The sequence below is a fragment of the Panthera pardus genome, unplaced genomic scaffold, assembly GCF_024362965.1.
Source record: "Panthera pardus isolate Hobbes unplaced genomic scaffold, ASM2436296v1 HiC_scaffold_20, whole genome shotgun sequence".
Taxonomy (NCBI): Eukaryota; Metazoa; Chordata; class Mammalia; order Carnivora; family Felidae; genus Panthera; species Panthera pardus.
Window position 1 is genome coordinate 82,447,434 of NW_026526766.1, and position 19,017 is coordinate 82,466,450.

General features: G+C 41.1%; 1 protein-coding gene across 1 annotated transcript in view; it reads right to left on the reverse strand.

Moving 5' to 3' along the window:
* DENND1A (DENN domain containing 1A) overlaps positions 1-19,017 on the reverse strand; it is a 509,944-nt gene that overhangs the window by 326,575 nt on the left and 164,352 nt on the right. Inside the window, 1 exon segment of the mRNA XM_053908275.1 lies at positions 17,066-17,185. Within this exon segment, the coding sequence (XP_053764250.1) occupies positions 17,066-17,185 (120 nt within the window).

Sequence of the window (19,017 nt, forward strand, 5' to 3'; positions counted from 1 at the left end):
GAACTAGGAAAAATACTGGTTTTTTGTTTAATTAAGATGCTGGTTTGCAGAGGCAGCCAATTGTGTAAGGCCTGTTTTTAGGATCCTTTTTGATAGAGAGCTTAACCTCTCCACGCCTCAGTTTCCTCAATAAGTAAAATTGAAGAGATACTCTGGCTGCCCCTTCAGCTTCAGTTTTAGAAACTAAAATCTGTCACGTAAAGCTCCTGAGTGGGGGAGGGGTACCGCTCAGCACTAACAATTCTCCAATCTCAGTTGCAAACTCTTACTCTGTATCTGAGCAACACAACACAGATGAAAAGAAGATTAAATCAAGGGTTTGGAGGGGGAGAAGGGAAAAGCTAGGCCTAACACCCCTGAAAAGAAAGGGCAGTTTTCTTTTCCTCCCTCATATGGAGAGAGAATCCAGAGTTGTCCCAGCCAGAACACTAGGAAGACGTGTCCAATTCAGGCCAGAGTGTGGCTTTTGGAGTGAAGGGGTATCGCAACGCTCTGGAGTTCAGTCTCCCCTGCACATACACAAACACAAGTGCACAGCGCCCCAACGCTGTTTGTCCCCTCGGCCTCAGAGCCCTGCCAGTTGGCAAACCCAAGCCAGGAAGTTGTCAATTCCAATTGCGTTTAAGGCCATGTAGTCCTATTAAAGAAGCCTTGCTGGTTAAGGGGCGTCCTCTGTTTCCAAAGCATGGGAAAAAAAAAAAAAAAAAAGGCGCTCTGCTTAGATTGGAGCTGGCAACTTTCACTGACTAGAGTTTTCAAGGAGCTATGAATGAGTTTAACAAAGGAGGTCTGTGGCTAGTTTCTGGCTGAAGTCCATGTCAACAGTTTTTAAGGTCACAGGCCACACTAACTAACATTTATTCCCAGCAGACCCTGTTCTAAACACAAGCTGTAAGTAGTACAAATTTGGAATTTCTCTGTAATCCCTTGAGATATTCCTGATCCTTCCACATGTTTCTGCCCAATTAAAAACAATTCTCACTTTGCACCACAAGAGAGGCCGAGCTCAGCGATCTCAGTCCATCCTTAGGGTAGATGAACAAAAACCTGGCAAATCAAAGGGCTCGAGTGGGGAAGGGAAGGAATTCAGCTGGATCACACTGAAAAGTGCAGACAGCTCCCCAGGGGCTCAGTTTGTGAAAGAATAAAACGGGTTATGACAGAGATCCTGAGGCCATAAAAAGCAGGTTTGAGGCACGCATTGGGAATAGGCTCCTAGTCCCTTTACGCAAATAAGATAGAAATTTCTGAGAAAATTAAAAGGTCAACTAGGTGACTGGAGAATAGCAATAATCTATGGGACAGACGCTAAATATCCCGCTGTGAAATTAATACAATCATTTCTCAGTTAAGATGAACTCTAACTCACTTTTAACATTTTTGAATCAAGATGCTTCTTGAAAGCAAGGAAAAGCCGTTTTCACATCAACGGTACATTTCATAACTGATGGTCGTTATCTTTTTTTTTAATTTTTTAACATCCATTTATTTATTTATTTATTTAATGTTTGTTTATTTCTGAGACAGATAGAGACAGAGCATGAGTGGGGGAGGGGCAGAGAGAGAGGGAGACACAGAATCCATGGTGGGCTCCAGGCTCTGAGCTGTCAGTGCAGAGCCCTATGCGGGGCTCAAACTCAGGGACCGTGTGACCATGACCTGAGCCAACGTCAGAAGCTTAACCAACTGAGCCACCCACCCAGGTGGCCCTTGATGGTGGTATTTTAAATCTTGCAAGGCAACACAGGAATAATGACTTTGGATTGAACGTCAAAAATCTCACTTAATCCTCACACTGCCATGGGAACTATCTTCTATTCTGCAGACCAGGAAACAGGCTCAAAAAGGTGATATGACCTGCTTACATTCTGATCTAGTAAGTGGTAGAATCAACATTTGAACACAGGTCTTCCTAGGGCTCGAGTCTATACCACAAACTCAGGGGGAGAAAAACCCACTACAGCATTAGTCATCCATTGGGTACTTAAAGCACTACTGTTTGTAGCATTCTGTATTTGAAATCATGTGCTATATGATGGTAGATATCATTTTTCCAAGTTAAAAAAAATCTGTAAACTGTGGTACGAAGAACATTTGGATTGGGTATGACAAGAAAGACATAAAAGAAGAAAATTTTTTAAAGACAAAAAAAGAAGAAAATTAGAATCCTCATAATTCTATTACCTAATTATTCTTATTGTTAATACTTTGTTACCCAATCAACCCATCGCTTTTCTAAAAATTTCTTACAAAACACAGATCATACCATAATTCATCTCTTGCTTCTCCTGCATAACATTATGTCCAAAATGTTCTCTAAGTCATTAATCACCAAAAAACATCATTTTAATGGCTATATTGTAGCTATCCCCTCTCCACAAATGGTTTCTAATTTTTCATTCTACATGCTAATAAGCATCCTCATGCATGTTTCTGTACATATATTCCTGAGTTTTCCTTAGGAACAGAATCTCAAAAGTGGGAATAATTGAAGGGTTTTGAATATATACTGCCAACTGTTTTCTAAGAATGCTGAACCATTTTATACCCTCAGCCACAAGTTTGTAAATGCCTACCTCATGGCCACCAAGTGTCATCTTTATGTTGACATGACCAGGTTCATGTAGACTTGGTTGTGTACATGCCCACACAAACCACACCTATGCCAAAGACATGTATGTTACAACTGGCCTATCCTTCTAGCAATAACTCTAGCACTGTGTAATACTGGAAGGTGCCAACAACTGCCCTGCCAACATCTTTGCTTATATTAGCTCTAATCCTCACCAAAAGAGTGGATAGGAGGAAATTAAGATTCAAAAAGAGTAAATGGGGCACCCAAAAGCCCACATCCACACTGGCAGCACTAGGATTTAAGCCCTGTACAGACCGCTGACCATGCTCTTAAGGCCCTGCCACCTCATAGCTCATTTTACCTTTCAGGGACGGTTGACCTTCCTCTCACCTCCCCAGGGACTGCCTCCTTCTCTAGAGACGCCTCTTTAGACAATGAGGTCAATGAAGAAGGACAGTCCCTGGATCTCACAGGCTTTGAGAAAGGAAAGAGCATGTTGCACGTCTTTAAAAAGCAGGATGTAAGCAGCAGCGTGGGACTATGGCAACTCTCATACACAGCTGACAGAACCATAAGATTCTAATGCTGCTTTAGAAAACAATTTGGCATTATCCAATAAAATTGAAGATACACGTACCCTATGACATAGCCATTCGGCTCCTAGGTTTACACACCAAAAAACCTAGTGTCTGTACACAGCGAGCTACCTGTTCAAGAATGTTCATTAAAGCCATGAACTGGAAACAGCCCAAATGGACACTTATAATTGCATGCTCAAACAAACACGATGCGGAATGCTAGATAGCAAAGAAAACAAGCTACAACTATAAGCAACAGCATGGTTGAATCTCAAAAGTGTTCAGCAAAAGAAATAAGACTTACCAATTCCGAACTGTAGAATTCATTCATACAGATTTCAAAAACCAGACAAAACTATACCAACATTATTTAGGAATACATACGCAGCTGAAAAAAATTATTCTGGGGTACAGATTTCTCACATGAGGATTACGTGGATATTTGCTATATAATTATTAGTGTGTACTTAAGTTAGTGTATGTGTGTGCATATATATAAATATGTATATATTTATGTGTACGTGTGTGTGTGTGTACGTATGTAGTTAAACTCAACGCACTTTTCTATTTGCAGGTTATATTTCACAATTTACAAAAGGAAGGCACAAGGTTGTAATTAAACATAGTAAATACAATATATAAAGAGCTTTACCAAGTGTTCACTATTTAATCTCCTACCACAATATTCTGAGTTAGTATTATCCTCAATTCACCACTAAAGTAACAGAGACAAAAATGAGTGACAGATAAGTAAAAAACATGTTTATTATAAATGCAATTCTTAAGAAGAAGATTTTTTTTTTTAACTCATGCAGCGCAAGTGTTTTCTATCACAACACAGGGACTGAAATCAAGGAAAGGACAAGTTCAGGGAGGAGCTCCACCATATGAAAGTTAAACTACCTCTTCAAATAAAAAGATCTAAAATTATAATAGTTGGGGATATATATAACTGGGAAATATTAGTGAATAGTAAAAAAAAAAAAAAAAAAAACAAGTATAGTCTCCAGTGGTCAGGAAACATTGGTTATCTTTAATGAGGATGATCAACATTTGGTATACTTTCTTTTTTTTAATTTTTTTTAATGTTTATTTATTTTTGAGAGACAAAGCACAAGCAACAGAGGAACAGAGAGAGAAGGAGACACAGAATCTGAAGCAGGGTCCAGGCTCCGAGCTGTCAGTGCAGAACCCAATGCGGGGCTTGAACCCACAAACCACAAGATCATGAGCTGAGCTGAAGTCAGACGGTTAACCGATTGAGCCACACAGGCGCCTCTAGTATACTTTCTTATACTAATAAAAAAGAGGAAGTACAAACTAAAAATTTCTCTAAAATTGGTATCCAAAATTCATTTTTTTTTTTTTTTTTAAGCAGAGGGGACCATAAAAATCCTAACTTAGCAGAACTTAGCAGAATCCTAACTAGACACTAGGAAATATACTTTCCTAGAGTCTTTGGGCTTGGAGTTGTTTTTGCTTGCAGTGGCTTTTTGTTTTTTGCTTTTTATTCCCCCAAAGACTTCTTGCTTTCCTATGGGACTATATTTTAAAAAAAGAAAAAAAAGAAAACCAGTCATTAAGAGCTCAGGCAAAAAGTACAGGGCACTAAATTTCACCCAACTCCGTTTTCCATCACACTTTTTAAATAAGGTTTTTTTTTTTTTAATCTCAAGTTTTTTAGAGCCAAGGATTTTTTTGCCGCATTTTGGGCTCATTAATACAAATAAAGAGCTAGTTAAAATACCAGACTGAATAAATGAACAATGGGACAATTAACCCCACATACAAAGCTCCACCCACTTTACTTCAAAGGCATCTGAAATAGAATGGATTAGAAACCCTAAACGATGCCTCTCAGAATTAATTTTATAATAAATATTGCTTTGTGTTATAGATAAGGGATTAAAAAGCTCCAGAGTAGCAGCCTAACACCTGTGAACTGAGTTAAAGGGCAACCGACCTTGGCTGTACTGAAGATTGCCAATAGTTTCATGACGCATGTCTAGGAAATAAAAATCTAGGCAATTTCCACTGCATACTAGAATGCAGAACTTAATTTTGCCTACAATGTTTAAAACTTCCGTACAGTTTTACATAAAGTCTTGAGATATGTGTAATTAGTTCTCATTCAGAATGTATTGCTATCTAACTTTAAAAGTATTCCCTTTATGCCACATTACTGTTTTTGCCATTCACAATACAACTCATACTGATGAAAAGGATTAAAGACGTAAATGTACAAAGGGAAATATGGAAAGGAAAAATAAACTAAGTACATTATTTACCACCTGATTTAATGAACACTTTGATACTATTTCCATACTTTTATGTTCATTGTTTTCAGAAGCTAAGAACTATCTTCCCTATCAAGAATCTGGTAATATCTCACATTTGAAGGCAAAAAGTAGTTGAGGGCTTTTGGGTTGTTTGGGTTGTTTTTACGGAATTACCAAAGTAATTAGCGCAATGACAAATTCACTACAGCAAATGCATTTTTTAAAAGAACATAAGTCTTGACAAAAAATACTTTCTCAGATTTTACTAAGAGCTTTCTTCCCTTGTAAATCAGCCTCACACAAAGTACACAGTCAAAAACATTCCCAGGAAAGAATATTTAACGATATGCAAAGATGCTTACAATATACTAAGTGAAAAGGCTAGGTACAAAGCTCCACCTACAGCATGATCCCATGCAAGGAACAAAACACCTCTAGTCACTATTAGAGTCATGGGATGATAAACTCCTTCTCTTACTTCTGTAAGGTTTTCTAAATTCCTCTAATGAGGAAGTATATCTTCACAGTCTCATAAAATAACATCCTAAAAATCAATGGCTCATAAGTGATTACGAGAATTGTGGCATCTTCAAACTTTAGATGGCACAATGATTTTTCTGTTTGACATGATATAAAGAGGTACACAATTATCTCAGTCTTCTGGAGCTTCTCCACGAGGGACAAATGCTAGGCTTCCCACTGCTTCTAAACTGATCACTGAAAGGGCCAGACAACCTAAATTCAGACTCCTCTTTGTATTCACAAATCTAACTTGCTCTTAAAATAAGAGTGCAGCTTAGATCCAAAGGGCAATTTTAGGTGTGAAGCATATTGAGTTATTTTCCTTTCCACTTCCTGCCCAGTGAAAAGCAAAGATAAGGCTCAAATAAATGCCTTCTGCTTGTTGTTGCTGTTATAGGAAAGTGGTTTGCTTGCAAGGGGAGGGGGTTGGGGGTGGGGGTCCAAAAAAATTGCTGACACTCAAACTCCACCAAAGAGCATCAATTGGCTTCTCCTATAGAATGTTTTCCAACTCCCAAAAAGAGTCCCTCATGTGGAATTCTTAAGACTCTTTCTTTCAGAAGGCAGGCTCAGTTTTACTGGTTTTCCATTCAAACAGACTTTGCATCAGATTTAAACAGAGCAGATCATTTTCTTTACTCTATAATCATATGGTTGGATTGTTCACATAGACTGCAATGATGCTGGCCAAAAGGCAACGTGACTCCTTGATGCTAACTGGAGGTTACGGAGTCTTAAAAAAAACTTTAGGTCCAGGTGGCCTTGGCCTTATTCTCCTGAGTTGGAAGAATCATTGCCATATCCTGGACAAACTCTGGACTGGAGTGGGAGTGGGGGGCAAAAGATTGCTATTAGCCAGCTAAAGAACTTGGCACAACAATCTCTCTTCAGGTCTCAGTTTCATTATTTATAAAATGAGGGTGGGCTGTATGTAGTATACTGATTTTTGCAAGCTCACCTCTGAAATCCTGGAGCAGTGGCAAACTACCCATCATGGCTCTTTTAACTAAATATACACAGACAAAAAAACTTTTGAAACTCATAATGGTTGCTCTAGTGGCAAGAAAATAAAATTTGAAACTTTGAATCAGAGCCAAAAGGAAGTTATGAGAAATAAGCCCAAAGCTGTTGAGCGCATGAGCTTTGGGTTGGATTCTGGGTTCCAAACCAAATTCCCTCACTTACTCCTTCCTGGTGAGATCTTGGCCAAGTCACACGGCAACTCTTTCAGTCTCGATCCCTACTTCTCTATAATGGACATAATTTCATCAAGTTGCAATAAGAATGAGAATTATATAAGCCACCTGCCATATTAAATAAATGCTAACAAATGATCATTCCCACCCCCAACCCTGCTCCTTTCCAAATCCTCTGTAATGAGTTCTCCTGACTTAGTCTATCCATCTACAAAATGGTATAACAACATTAACCGTCAGCAGTAGCTGGTGGAGGTGGCGAGATGAGTGACGTATGGGGGAAACTAACGAAAGAACCAAAGTGCACTCCTGGAGCTCCTACTTAGGGTGGTTTCACTTGCTGACCTATGGTAAGCTTTGTGATCATTAAGACAAGGAAATGTTCTGCTTTCAAAACAGATCAACAAGGGGCGCCTGGGTGGCTCAGTCGGCTAAGCGACCGACTTCGGCTCAGGTCATGATCTCGCGGTCCGGGAGTTCGAGCCCCGCGTCGGGCTCTGTGCTGACAGCTCAGAGCCTGGAGCCTGTTTCGGATTCTGTGTCTCCCTCTCTCTGACCCTCCCCTGTTCATGCTCTGTCTCTCTCTGTCTCAAAAATAAATAAACATTAAAAAAAAAAATTCAGAACAGATCAACAAAATACCGTGTCTCTTGTCATCTCCAACTCATCCAGTCCCAAAAGGAGAAATTTCTTGTAGCCAAAGTCTTGAAGCTTCAAATACCCACAATGCTGGGCTCAGGTTGCTTGAGGGAAGGCTGAGCCAGGCTGGGGTCCTTTGAAAAGGACCAGGAAGAGAAAAGAAGCTTCCTCCTACAGTGGACAGCTCTGAGGCTGGCCGTTGCTACAGAAGATACACCTGTCCTTCCAACTGCCCAGCTTCCCAGCCCTCAAACAGCAGGCTCTGCTTGGACAGTAAGAGCAGTTTCGTTTATGTCCCTTTCTTCTCTTCAAAGGTGACTTTTTTTTTAAACTGTACAGCTTGTTACTATTGTTGAATTGTGGCTCCCCAGAGGATTATACGTTTCTAAGCATGGAGGCATCTGTGTGGCAATAAAATGTGCAACATTCCCCAACCAGTACATTTTTTTTAATTAAGAAAAAAAAAAAGTTATCACATCCCACAAAATGATGTCCTGATGAACACATTCCCCGTGCAGGCCTTTCAAAATACTGAAGATGTCAGAAAGGGTCCTGAGGCTACTAAACCAGAGCCTTCACAGGACCCAAGCCATGGGTTCAATTCCTGACAGATCCACAACGGGTGGAATTATAATCTGCCATAGCAACTGGGTCTTCTCCCAGCTGACCATTCAGAAGACAACACTGTACCCTACCATACTTTTAAGGGGGAGAAATTAAGAAGAAATCAAACAGCTCCAGAGAGATGGAAACACTTGAAAAGCAGAGGAAAGTTCTCTGTTAAATAGTATGAAAGATCCAGGTTTCCCAAATGGTATTTAAGGCATTGGGAAGAAAGGCTGATTTCTCCCAGAGGGGCCCCAGCTTTGATGCCCAAACTGCCCTCAAACATCAGGCTGTGTAGTTTTGTATAGCAGGGTACCCTCAGGCGAGACAACCATAAATAGCTTAAAACAAGAATAGGAGATTCCATCTGTTTCTGGAATATTTCAGCAGCACCTGCTTTCAAGGTAAAAATCTGGGAGCCGTCTCCACTGCCTTCCTTCCCGACTCCCTTCCCCACCCCCCATACACTTATTTTAAACCAAAGCAGCTAACACACAATCCATCCAAAAGGGCTCTGCCACCGCACCTGCTTAAGGAAAGAGTCCTTTGATTTTTCTCCTGAACTATATGTCTTGTTTTAAAAACACTAGAGCAGTTAGGGGGAGAAACCAAAGTTCTTAAAACCACACTATTTTATTACTTCTAGCTTCTTTTTTCTCTGTGAAAACTGAGCTCTTCTGTGTTTATAGTAGAAATGAGTACAATTCAGATGAAAAAGGACGCAATAGTTGTTCCTGCCATTAAGTCAGAAAGTATTCCAGAAGGAAGATGGGTTATCACTTACACAATTAATGTTGAAACACAAGCCCATATGCCAATCTGCATGGAAAGAAAGACAGTAATTCCCCAGCAAGGTCCCAGAAATGTATTTCGTTGTTATAGTTTAAAACAAACAAACAACTAAAGTTGAGGCTTAAAACTTCTCATCTAAATCAGAGTGCTACCCCCAAGGTGATATGCAGCAACCCTTCTAACACTATCCAGAAAATCCCAAGCATGTGTAAATACCAGTTACATGTATAAAAAGCCACTTTCCTTTTGGTCTATAAACATCGATATTTCTAACGCCTGCCCTATCATCTGAGCATGCTCCATTTGCTATGGGGTAAATCCAAATTCTTGAGCATGTCCCACAAGGGCTTTCCCAACCTGGCCCCAAGACATTTATGGTATCATCCCCTACCATCACATCAGTATTCCATCTTGCCATATCCTTCATTTCTCTGGGCCTTACATGTCAGTTCTCACTGCCTAGAAAGCTCTTCTCCAATTCTCCTCCAGACCAGCCCCCAGTGATTCTGTAAGACCTAGTTTAACTGGAAACCGTCAGCAACACTTTCTCTGATTCCAAGCCAGAGATGGGCACTTCCTAATCAGTGACCCCAAAGAACCTCGCACATACATATTTTTGATTTAAAGAGCACTTATCACATCATATTTTCCTTGTTTACATAGTCCCTTCCCAAAGACTTAGTGGCTCCTAGGACAGTAAGTGTAGCCGAACCGAAACAGGAGGGGAAGTAACAAAATCAGAGGTGGTCTGGGAACGGTGCACCCAGAAGCATATTAAGTTTTAAATTTGGTAAAGGACCAAAAGTATATATTGTTTTCAGTTTGTAAGACCAACTTTAAAAGTTCAGCTCATCGAAATCTTGAATGACATCTGAACATGATATCTGAAAGGTTCTTATAGAGAACTGGGGAGAGATCTTTACCTCTGTATCAAGGGAACTTGAAGTGAATAAAAAGCCAAAGACCAAGTGTTATACATTGTTCACTCCTGGTTTATACTACCTACTAAGATACTCACTAATTGAAGAAAAATCTTACATGTTAAACTAAAAAAAAAAAAATTTAGATCCTGTCTTGATGAAACAAGTTATTTCTTCCCAAAATGTATAATAGGGACTGAACAGTTTGATATAGGTACTAAGGCAGTTACTCAGGGGCGTCTGGGTGGCTCAGTCTGTTAAGTGCCCAACTTTGGCTCAGGTCATGATCTTATAGTTCATGGGTTCAAGCCCCATGTCGGGCTCTGTGATAACAGCTCAGAGCCTAGAGCCTGCTTTGGATTCTGTGTCTCCCTCTCTCTCTGGTCCTCCCCCACTGGCACTCTGTCTCTGTCTCTCTCAAAAATAAACAAACATTAAAAAAAAAAGCTACTCAAACTTTCTCAAGAGCTTAAATAAGATTCCCATACATAAGAAAATTGTAGAACACAAATATGAACCTGGACCACTTTCTTACACCATATACAAAAATAAACTCAAAATGGATGAAAGACCTAAATGTAAGACAGGAAGCCATCAAAAGCCTCGAGGAGAAAGCAGGCAAAAACCTCTTTGACCTTGGCCGCAGCAACTTCTTACTCAACATGCCTCCAGAGGCAAGGGAAACAAAAGCAAAAATAAACTCATCAAAATAAAAGGCTTCTGCACAGCGAAGGAAACAATCAGCAAAACTAAAAGGCAACTGACGGAATGGAAGAAGATACTTGCAAAGGAAATATCAGATAAAGGGTTAGTATCCAAAATCTATAAAGAACTTATTAAACTCAACACGCAGAAAGCAAATAATCCAGTGAAGAAATGGGCAAAAGACATGAATAGACACTTCTCCAAAGAAGACATCCAGATGGCCAAGAGACACATGAAAAGATGCTCAATATCACTCATCATCAGGAAAATACAAATCAAAACCACAATGAGATACCACCTCACCCCTGTCAGAATGGCTAACATTAACAACTCAGGCAACAACAGATGTTGGCGAGGATGCAGAGAAAGAGGATCTCTTTTGCATTGTTGGTGGGAATGCAAGCTGGTGCAGCCGCTCTGGAAAACAGTATGGAGGTTCCTCAAAAAATTAAAAATAGAACTACCCTACGACACAACAATTGCACTACTAGGTATTTATCCAAGGGATACAGGTATGTTGTTTCGAAGGGGCACATGCACCCCCATGTTTATAGCAGCACTATCGACAATAGCCAAAGGATGGAAAGAGCCCAAATGTCCATCGATGGACGAATGGATAAAGAAGATGTGGTGTGTACACACACACACACACACACACACACACACACACACACACAATACAGTATTACTCAACAATCAACAAGAATGAAATCCTGTCATTTGCAACTACATGGAGGGAACTAGAGGGTATTATGCTAAGTGAAATTAGTCAGAGAAAGACAAATATCATATGACTTCACTCATATGAGGACTTTAAGATACAAAACAGATGAACATAAGGGAAGGGAAGCAAAAATAATATAAAAACGGGAAGGGGGACAAAAACATAAGAGACTCTTAAATATGGAGAACAAACAGAGGGTTACTGGAGGGGTGGTGGGAGGGGGGATGGGCTAAACAGGTAAGGGGCATTAAGGAATCTACTCCTGAAATCATTGTTGGACTATATGGTAACTAACTTGGATGTAAATTAAAAAATAATTAATTAAATAAAAAATTTTGTTAAAAAGCTCCTTTTGGGGCTCCTGGGTGGCTCAGTTGGTTAAGCGACCAGCTTCAGCTCAGGTCACAATCTCACGGTTCATGAGTTCAAGCCTCGAGTCAGGCTCTGTGCTGACAGCTTGGAGCCTGGAGCCTGATTTGGATTCTGTGTCTCCCTCTCCCTCTGTTCCTCCCCCACTTGCACTCTGTCTCTCTCTCAAAAATAAATAAAGATTCAAAAAAAATTTAAAAAGTTCCTTTATAAAAAGTAAAACATTTAATTATTATGTGACATATCTCCCATAATCCACACCCACAAACAACACAGTTATGGCTTTGAACTCTTATGCTCCTTCTGTTTCTCCAAAACCAGAAGTTGGCTATAAATAACATATTTCATTACAGTTTTAGCCTTGATGAAACATGTGCCATTTGGACAAGTCGGAAGTCATGAAAAAAGTATGGTTCTAGGTCACTTTATGATACTTGAAGGATTTCAGAGGTAAATGCTTATACCATAACAGACTCAGCTGGTGCTACCTGAAAATGCTAATTCTGCCTCACATTCCTGGGTTTATACTGAAGAAGGACTAACTTACACGTATCTATTGCTCTCTAGCTGTGCTTTTTTAATTCTTTTAATGTTTGTTTATTTTTGAGAGAGAGACAAAGAGAGAGAGAGACAGAGAGACAGAGAGACAGAGGGGGAGCAAGGGAGGGACAGAGAGAGAGGGAGACACAATCCGAAACAGGTTCCAGGCTCTGAGCTGTCAGCACAGAGCCCGATGCAGGGCTGGAACTCACGAGCCATGAGATCATGACCTGAGCCAAAGTCAGATGCTTAACCGACTGAGTCACCCAGGTACCCCCACCCCCAGCTGTGCTTTTAAGCCAGTATTGACTACCATCCAGCAAATAGTTAAATAATATTATGGCGAATCTCAAGGAAAAGTAAAATGCCTAAATATAAAGAACTAGTCAACCGCGGGACAAAATAATGCATTTGAACTTTACAAACCATGGTATTTGTGTTAATGAGACTTGTTCATACCCTAGCACAACTACATTTCTGTCAAGGTTAGCTGGTGACAGAATTAGACCTGTGTTAAAAATAAACACAGGGCTTATTCATCAGGAATTCTTTCCTTCATGAAACAAGTATTACTAAGTGCCTACTATGTATAGCCATTACTCTGTACGTTGGGTATATTTGGGAACAAAACAGATAAAAATTCCCAGGCTTCATGGAACTTATATTCTAGGGGGAAGGAACAGACAACACTTCTAACAATGGACCCAATAACTTATATTGTATGACAGGTATCTAAGAACCTTTCATTGTGAAATTAAGTTTAAAGTTTCTAACACTGATGGCCTAGTCCTTTACGGATTTTATGGACACAATGCCTGTCATTCAACACTAGATCTCCACAGTAAGATTCAAGAGGACCTCTTGTAACTAACAGAAATAAGTCTGGGAGTATGAACCACATCTCTCTACTACTGTATTTCACACTTTCTCTTGAACTGGTGTCCCATGAGGCCTGTCCTGTCACTCAGAGCCTTCAGTGTCCTATTCTTGCATTCAAATGGAATACATCTCCATGTCTGAAGGCCATGCACACAGTATGTTGGCCAAGGGCTGCACTAAGTGCTGGAGATACAAAGTTGCTTAAGACACTATCTTTACCCTTAATGAGTTCATTTTAGAGGAAGAGGAGGAAGAGGTAAAAGGATGATGCAGGCTTATGAGCATGTAACTGAAGTATGCAAAGCATGCTAGGTGCCCCCAGAGGTGAGGATGATTACTTCTGCCTGGAAAAGGCTGCTGTGGGTGGATGGATAAAGGTGTGAAGGCAGAAAGGCCCAGAGACTCATATGGGCCAGGAAGCACATGAGCTTGGGAGAGCAGTCAGAGAGGGAGCGATCCTAAGAAGCGAAATTCTAGAACAGTGGAGACTATGTCTGCACAAGACACAATCACTGGGAGCTACCCAGCCCTCCCCACCATGAGAAGAAATGGAGAGCACAAGTAGAGGTGGCTCATGAGCACACAAGCTAGAGCACCGGGCACACTGCGAACAGACACTGGACCTCAAGGCACTGGTGAACTAAAGGGAAGGCGTCTATTGCTGGTGAGGATGTGGAAAAACAGGAACCCTCTTGCACTGTTGGTGGGAATGCAAACTGGGGCAGCCTCTCTGGAAAACAGTGTGGAGGTTCCTCAAAAAGTTAAAAATAGAACTACCCTATGACCCAGCAATTGCACTGCTAGGAATTTATCCAAGGATACAGGAGCGCTGATACATAGGGGCACTTGTACCCCAATGTTTATAGCAGTGCTTTCAACAGTGGCCAAATTATGGAAAGAGCCCAAATGTCCATCAACTGATGAAAAGGTAAAGAAGATGTGGTTTATATATACAATGGAATACTACTCGGCAATGAGAAAGAATGAAATCTGGCCTTTTGTAGCAAGGAAACTGTCCAAACTGTAGCATGGAACTGGAGAGGGTTATGCTAAGTGAAATAAGTCAGTCAGAGGAGGACAGATATCATATGTTTTCACTTATATGTGGATCTTGAGAAACTTAACAGAAGATCATGGGGGAGAGGAAGGGGAAAAAAATAGAGGGAGGGAGGCAAAACATAAAAGATACAGAGAACAAACTGAGGGTGGATGGAGGGCTGGGGGAGAAGGGAAAATGGGTGATGGGCATTGAGGACGGCACTTGTTGGGATGAGCACTGGGTGTTATATGTAAGTGACTGAACCACGGGAACCTACCCCAGAAACCAAGAGCACACTTTACACACTGTATGTTAGCCAATTTGACAAGAAATTACATTAAAAAAATAATAATAATAAAGGAAAAGCATCTGGAAAAAAAAGCAAGGAGATGAAGCATCTCGAAAAAGCAAGGAGACTGAAAATGCTAATAATAGAACCTAGGCCTAAATCGCACCTGCATTCTCCCGGCAGACCTCTCCACTCTCCACTGAACATGCTGCCAACTTGTCACCCAAGGTGAACAGCAGACCCTTCCATTCAAATGCCAGTCTCAATTCAGCAATGTTCCCAAACGAAGCCACAGGGGGAAGTGGCCCTGTGCATGCTTTTTGCATATGTACAACCTGGGCAAGGGAAGTGAGCTTTCCGCCCGCCATGCTGAATACCCATGAAACGCGTGTCCCAGACTTCATCTGGACTCTATTTTTAACCACAATCACTATCCTCTGGCCCTAGAACATCAATAGTGAGGAGACATTGTGCCGTGGAACCGTCCTATGCTTTATATATAGCATACTACAGCATGATCATACTTCTCCCCAGTTTGTTCTGGGAACTCCTCTAGGGCAGGGACCACCTAATAGTAGGCACTCAAGTAAGGGCTGACGAACAAATGAATGAATTAACCCACCAAATTCTTCCCACAGTTCCAAGCTGGGATAACAGAGAGAAAACAGACCAATTGCTGCTTTTTTTTCATTCTAAATGATGGCAGCATGAAGGCTAATCAACTAGCTTCTTGTAAGCACGCCATCCATGACCCTACGCACAGACACGCAAAGTCAAATACACACTGTTGATGTTTTTACATCAACAGTTTTCCACTCTCAGAAATTTGTTGAGTGAACGAGATAGTGCCAGTTCAGAGTCCCACCCCGCCCCCCAACATGCACATCCCAGCTTTGAAAGGAAGAAACATTGTAAACCAAAACATTATGCAAAAACAAAAAACAACAACAAAAAAGCCTTTCTGCAAAACTTTAAGAACTTGTCTTAAACCTCCATCTCCTCTAAATGACTATGTAAATATCAGCGCCCTAGCCAAGTCTAAAATGCAACGTTAGGCAAAATGGAAGAGAAAACTTTGTTTAAAAAGAAAAAAAAAATCCAACATTGCTGAATCAAAATGTAAATCATCATTTACATCAGACGCTAATGCTCCAAGTGGGTAACCCTTGGGCCTGGGCTCCTGAGCCAGCTTGAGAGCAGTTACACACATTTAATCTCACAGAGCATCCGCATTGTATCTCCTTCCCGTGGTCTTTCCAGCGGTTGCCCTCTAGGGCCGAATTACAGACCTTATGCTTGGTGAAGAAGAGAGCTGACTTTGCTGATTAACAACAACAATAACAACATTTGTGCGGAGAAATGTAAACCAGACTGACAGTTATTGAGCAAAGGTACTTCAAAAGTCAGCCCCTCTTTCTCCTATGGTAGGAGTGTGTATGTGTTTGGGGGGCTGGGATGGGAGGTCTTTTCTTGGTGAGGAGAGGAAGAAAGTGCAAAAACTAATGTACCAGAGAACCACTCTTTCTGGAATTCATAGAGTCTGGCCTTTTATCCCTGGGCGCAAGCCCAAGACTGGGGACCCGGGTTTTGTCAGGGGCGCCTCCCTGCTGTCCTGCCCGGGGCTGCTCCACACGAGCAGAGAGAGACAGGAGGCAGGCCCCTCTGACACCTACTTAACCGAGGCAGATGGAGAGGAGAGTGTGTGGGATGCCTTTACTTCCCCCTTAGGAGGCGCCCAGCAGGAGCCCACAGAGCCAGCAGCTCCAAAATCGGATTTCCACACATCCTCCCCCTCCTCGCCTCCTCGGAACACACCTTGGCCCTCTGGCAGGAGGAAACAGAGCATTAGGCCAAGTGTGGCTCTGGTGTACAAAGGGGTTTGGAAGACCTAAAGAAGCCTTCTTCCAGGATCCCATACTTTTTTCAAACCTCTAGAGAAGTAGCCCAGTTGGGGAAACAGTTACTCCCTCACTGACCCAGAGAGGGCAAGGGTGTTACTTTGAGGAGGACACAATCAGTGTCTGCAGGACGTCCTGAGCTGCAGACACATACTTTATTAATAATCTTACATACACAAAATGTCCAAGGGAAAGCCTAACAGGCGAATTTCTGACAGCTCCAGATAACAGCGGGACAAACCGAAGCCATGCTGACTCCCCAGCTTCCACAAACTCCACAGAAGCCATGATCCCTTTCCCACCCAAGGGACGTGATGCAAATAAATAAATACAATTATCTGCAGAACTTAGAGTGCAGGAACAACGCTGTGGAGTCCTTCTCCCCGAATGCAGTGACTTGTGGGAAACAGATAGGAAAATAAGGAGAACAGCTGGAAAATTTAATTGCAGAGGAACAACGTGGAGGCTGACATTGTTTCAAGAAGTAGCCAAGAGCCAAAGCCACTCTCCCTTACCTTAAGATACAGAAGCAGCTCTTCGCCCCTGAAGATAAGCGGCAGAACCCGAATCTCTGTTTGCTGTCAATGTCAGTGAGCACGAACGTGAAGTTCTGGCCAACTTGGCTAACTGTGAGGCTGCAGCAAAGACAGAACAAAGGGAAAAACGAATGTGCAGTGAGTTTCTTGATAAAGTATCTAATCACGACAAGTCGTTGAACCTGTAACATTTCCTTTCTCAGTGAAACTCTACAAATGAACTCAAAATTTACACACTTGAAGGGAACAGACTGTGAGCTAGTAAAAAACAAACAAACAAACAAAAAAGACCACAAGCAGCCCATTCTAGTGACCACCTCACTACCAAAGTAGCTACCAAACCTTCCATTTACGGAGTTCAGGCAGGTAGCCCTGTTAATCATCTCATCAAATCCTGAAGATACATCCTATTAACCTCATTTTATACATAGTGACCGCCTCATCACCTCATTGGAGCTCCCATGCCTTCCACAGATTGAGTTCAGGCAGGTAGCCCTGTTAATCATCCCACCGAATCCTGAAAGGAGCATTCTATTAACCTCATTTTATAGACAAGGCAACAGCCTAGGGCAGCACTGCCTAAGGTGCCAGCTGGTTAGCTGCAAAAAGCTGGGTTTTAAACCTAGGCCTTTGTGACGCCAAAGCCTACCCTGCCAGCTTGCTGTTAACCATGTTCACCTGACCATTCCGCTAGTTCAGAAAACAAAATGGCAACAGAACTTAAGCGTCTACTGTGTGCCAGTCACCAAGCTGGACACTTGATATATTCCATCTCATTTACTCTCCAAACAACCCTGGAATTTAGATGATGTTCCCATTTTACAGGAAAAGCAACTACAGGACGGAATAGGCATGTAAGCGAATCATGTTCACAGAGCTTCCAAGGGGAGGAGGTGGAATTCAAGAGGGCAAGGTTAGTTACTACTGTCCTGAATTCTTGTATCTTTCACAACATTGGGGTTCGGGGGGAACATGTATGTTACAGGACAGAAATACCAAATGTCTTAACAATGCAAGGTGCTAAGAAATGGAAACAGGCTTTAAAGACAAACAGTAAAGAAAAAAAGCCAAAAATTCCTGCATCGACACAAAAATCAGCAAGCCACGCATAAAACATAAAATAGGAAATATGTTTCAAGAGATTAAAAAGCATGTTACTAATCAGATTAATCTAGAAACGTTTCTGGCGTTTGCAAAGTGTTTTTAAAACCCCCTTTTTAAAATCAGTTTACCACTTAGTTCGGATTCCTTTTTAAAAACTTAAATATTCCAAATTCTAATACACAAATCTATGCTAGCGTAATATTTTAGAATTTGACATCGAATTATTCAAACTAACTCATTAACTTGTATTTTACATATATTGTATTTTACAAAATATACTCAAATTGATAAATATTCAAATCAATGCTCTCACCTGTAATTTACTTTATAAGTTGCCAGCAGAAATGAAAAATCATTCACCAAGCCCCTTCCAAAGGCAGACAGATTTACTGAGTCTTTGGAATAGGATACGTAGTTAATTTTTCAAATATGGATAGCCTTCATTTCTAACACTTCCTTATACAAACCACACAAGAAAATTAAAATGAAAGAGACTTTCAAGGTATCCCAGTACAACAGGGTCAATGGACCCTACCTGGTCATGTTTAAGGAAACAATTCCATCCCCTAGAGGGTGGTTACAGAGTACCAGAAAATAATTCAGAAAGAAAAGAAAGTGTTCCACTCTCCCTTCTTAACTAGGAAGGTGAGCGAAAACAAGGTGGCAATTTAAAAGCAATGTGGTAATAAAACAGGTGTAAGTAATGCTACCCCTCCACCTTACACAAGCCAGGAGAAGGAACACATTTCTATAAAAGTTATAGAGCTGTCCAGGGGACACCAAACTCTACCTTCCTATGGCTGTTATGTTTTATCAATAAAGCTTGG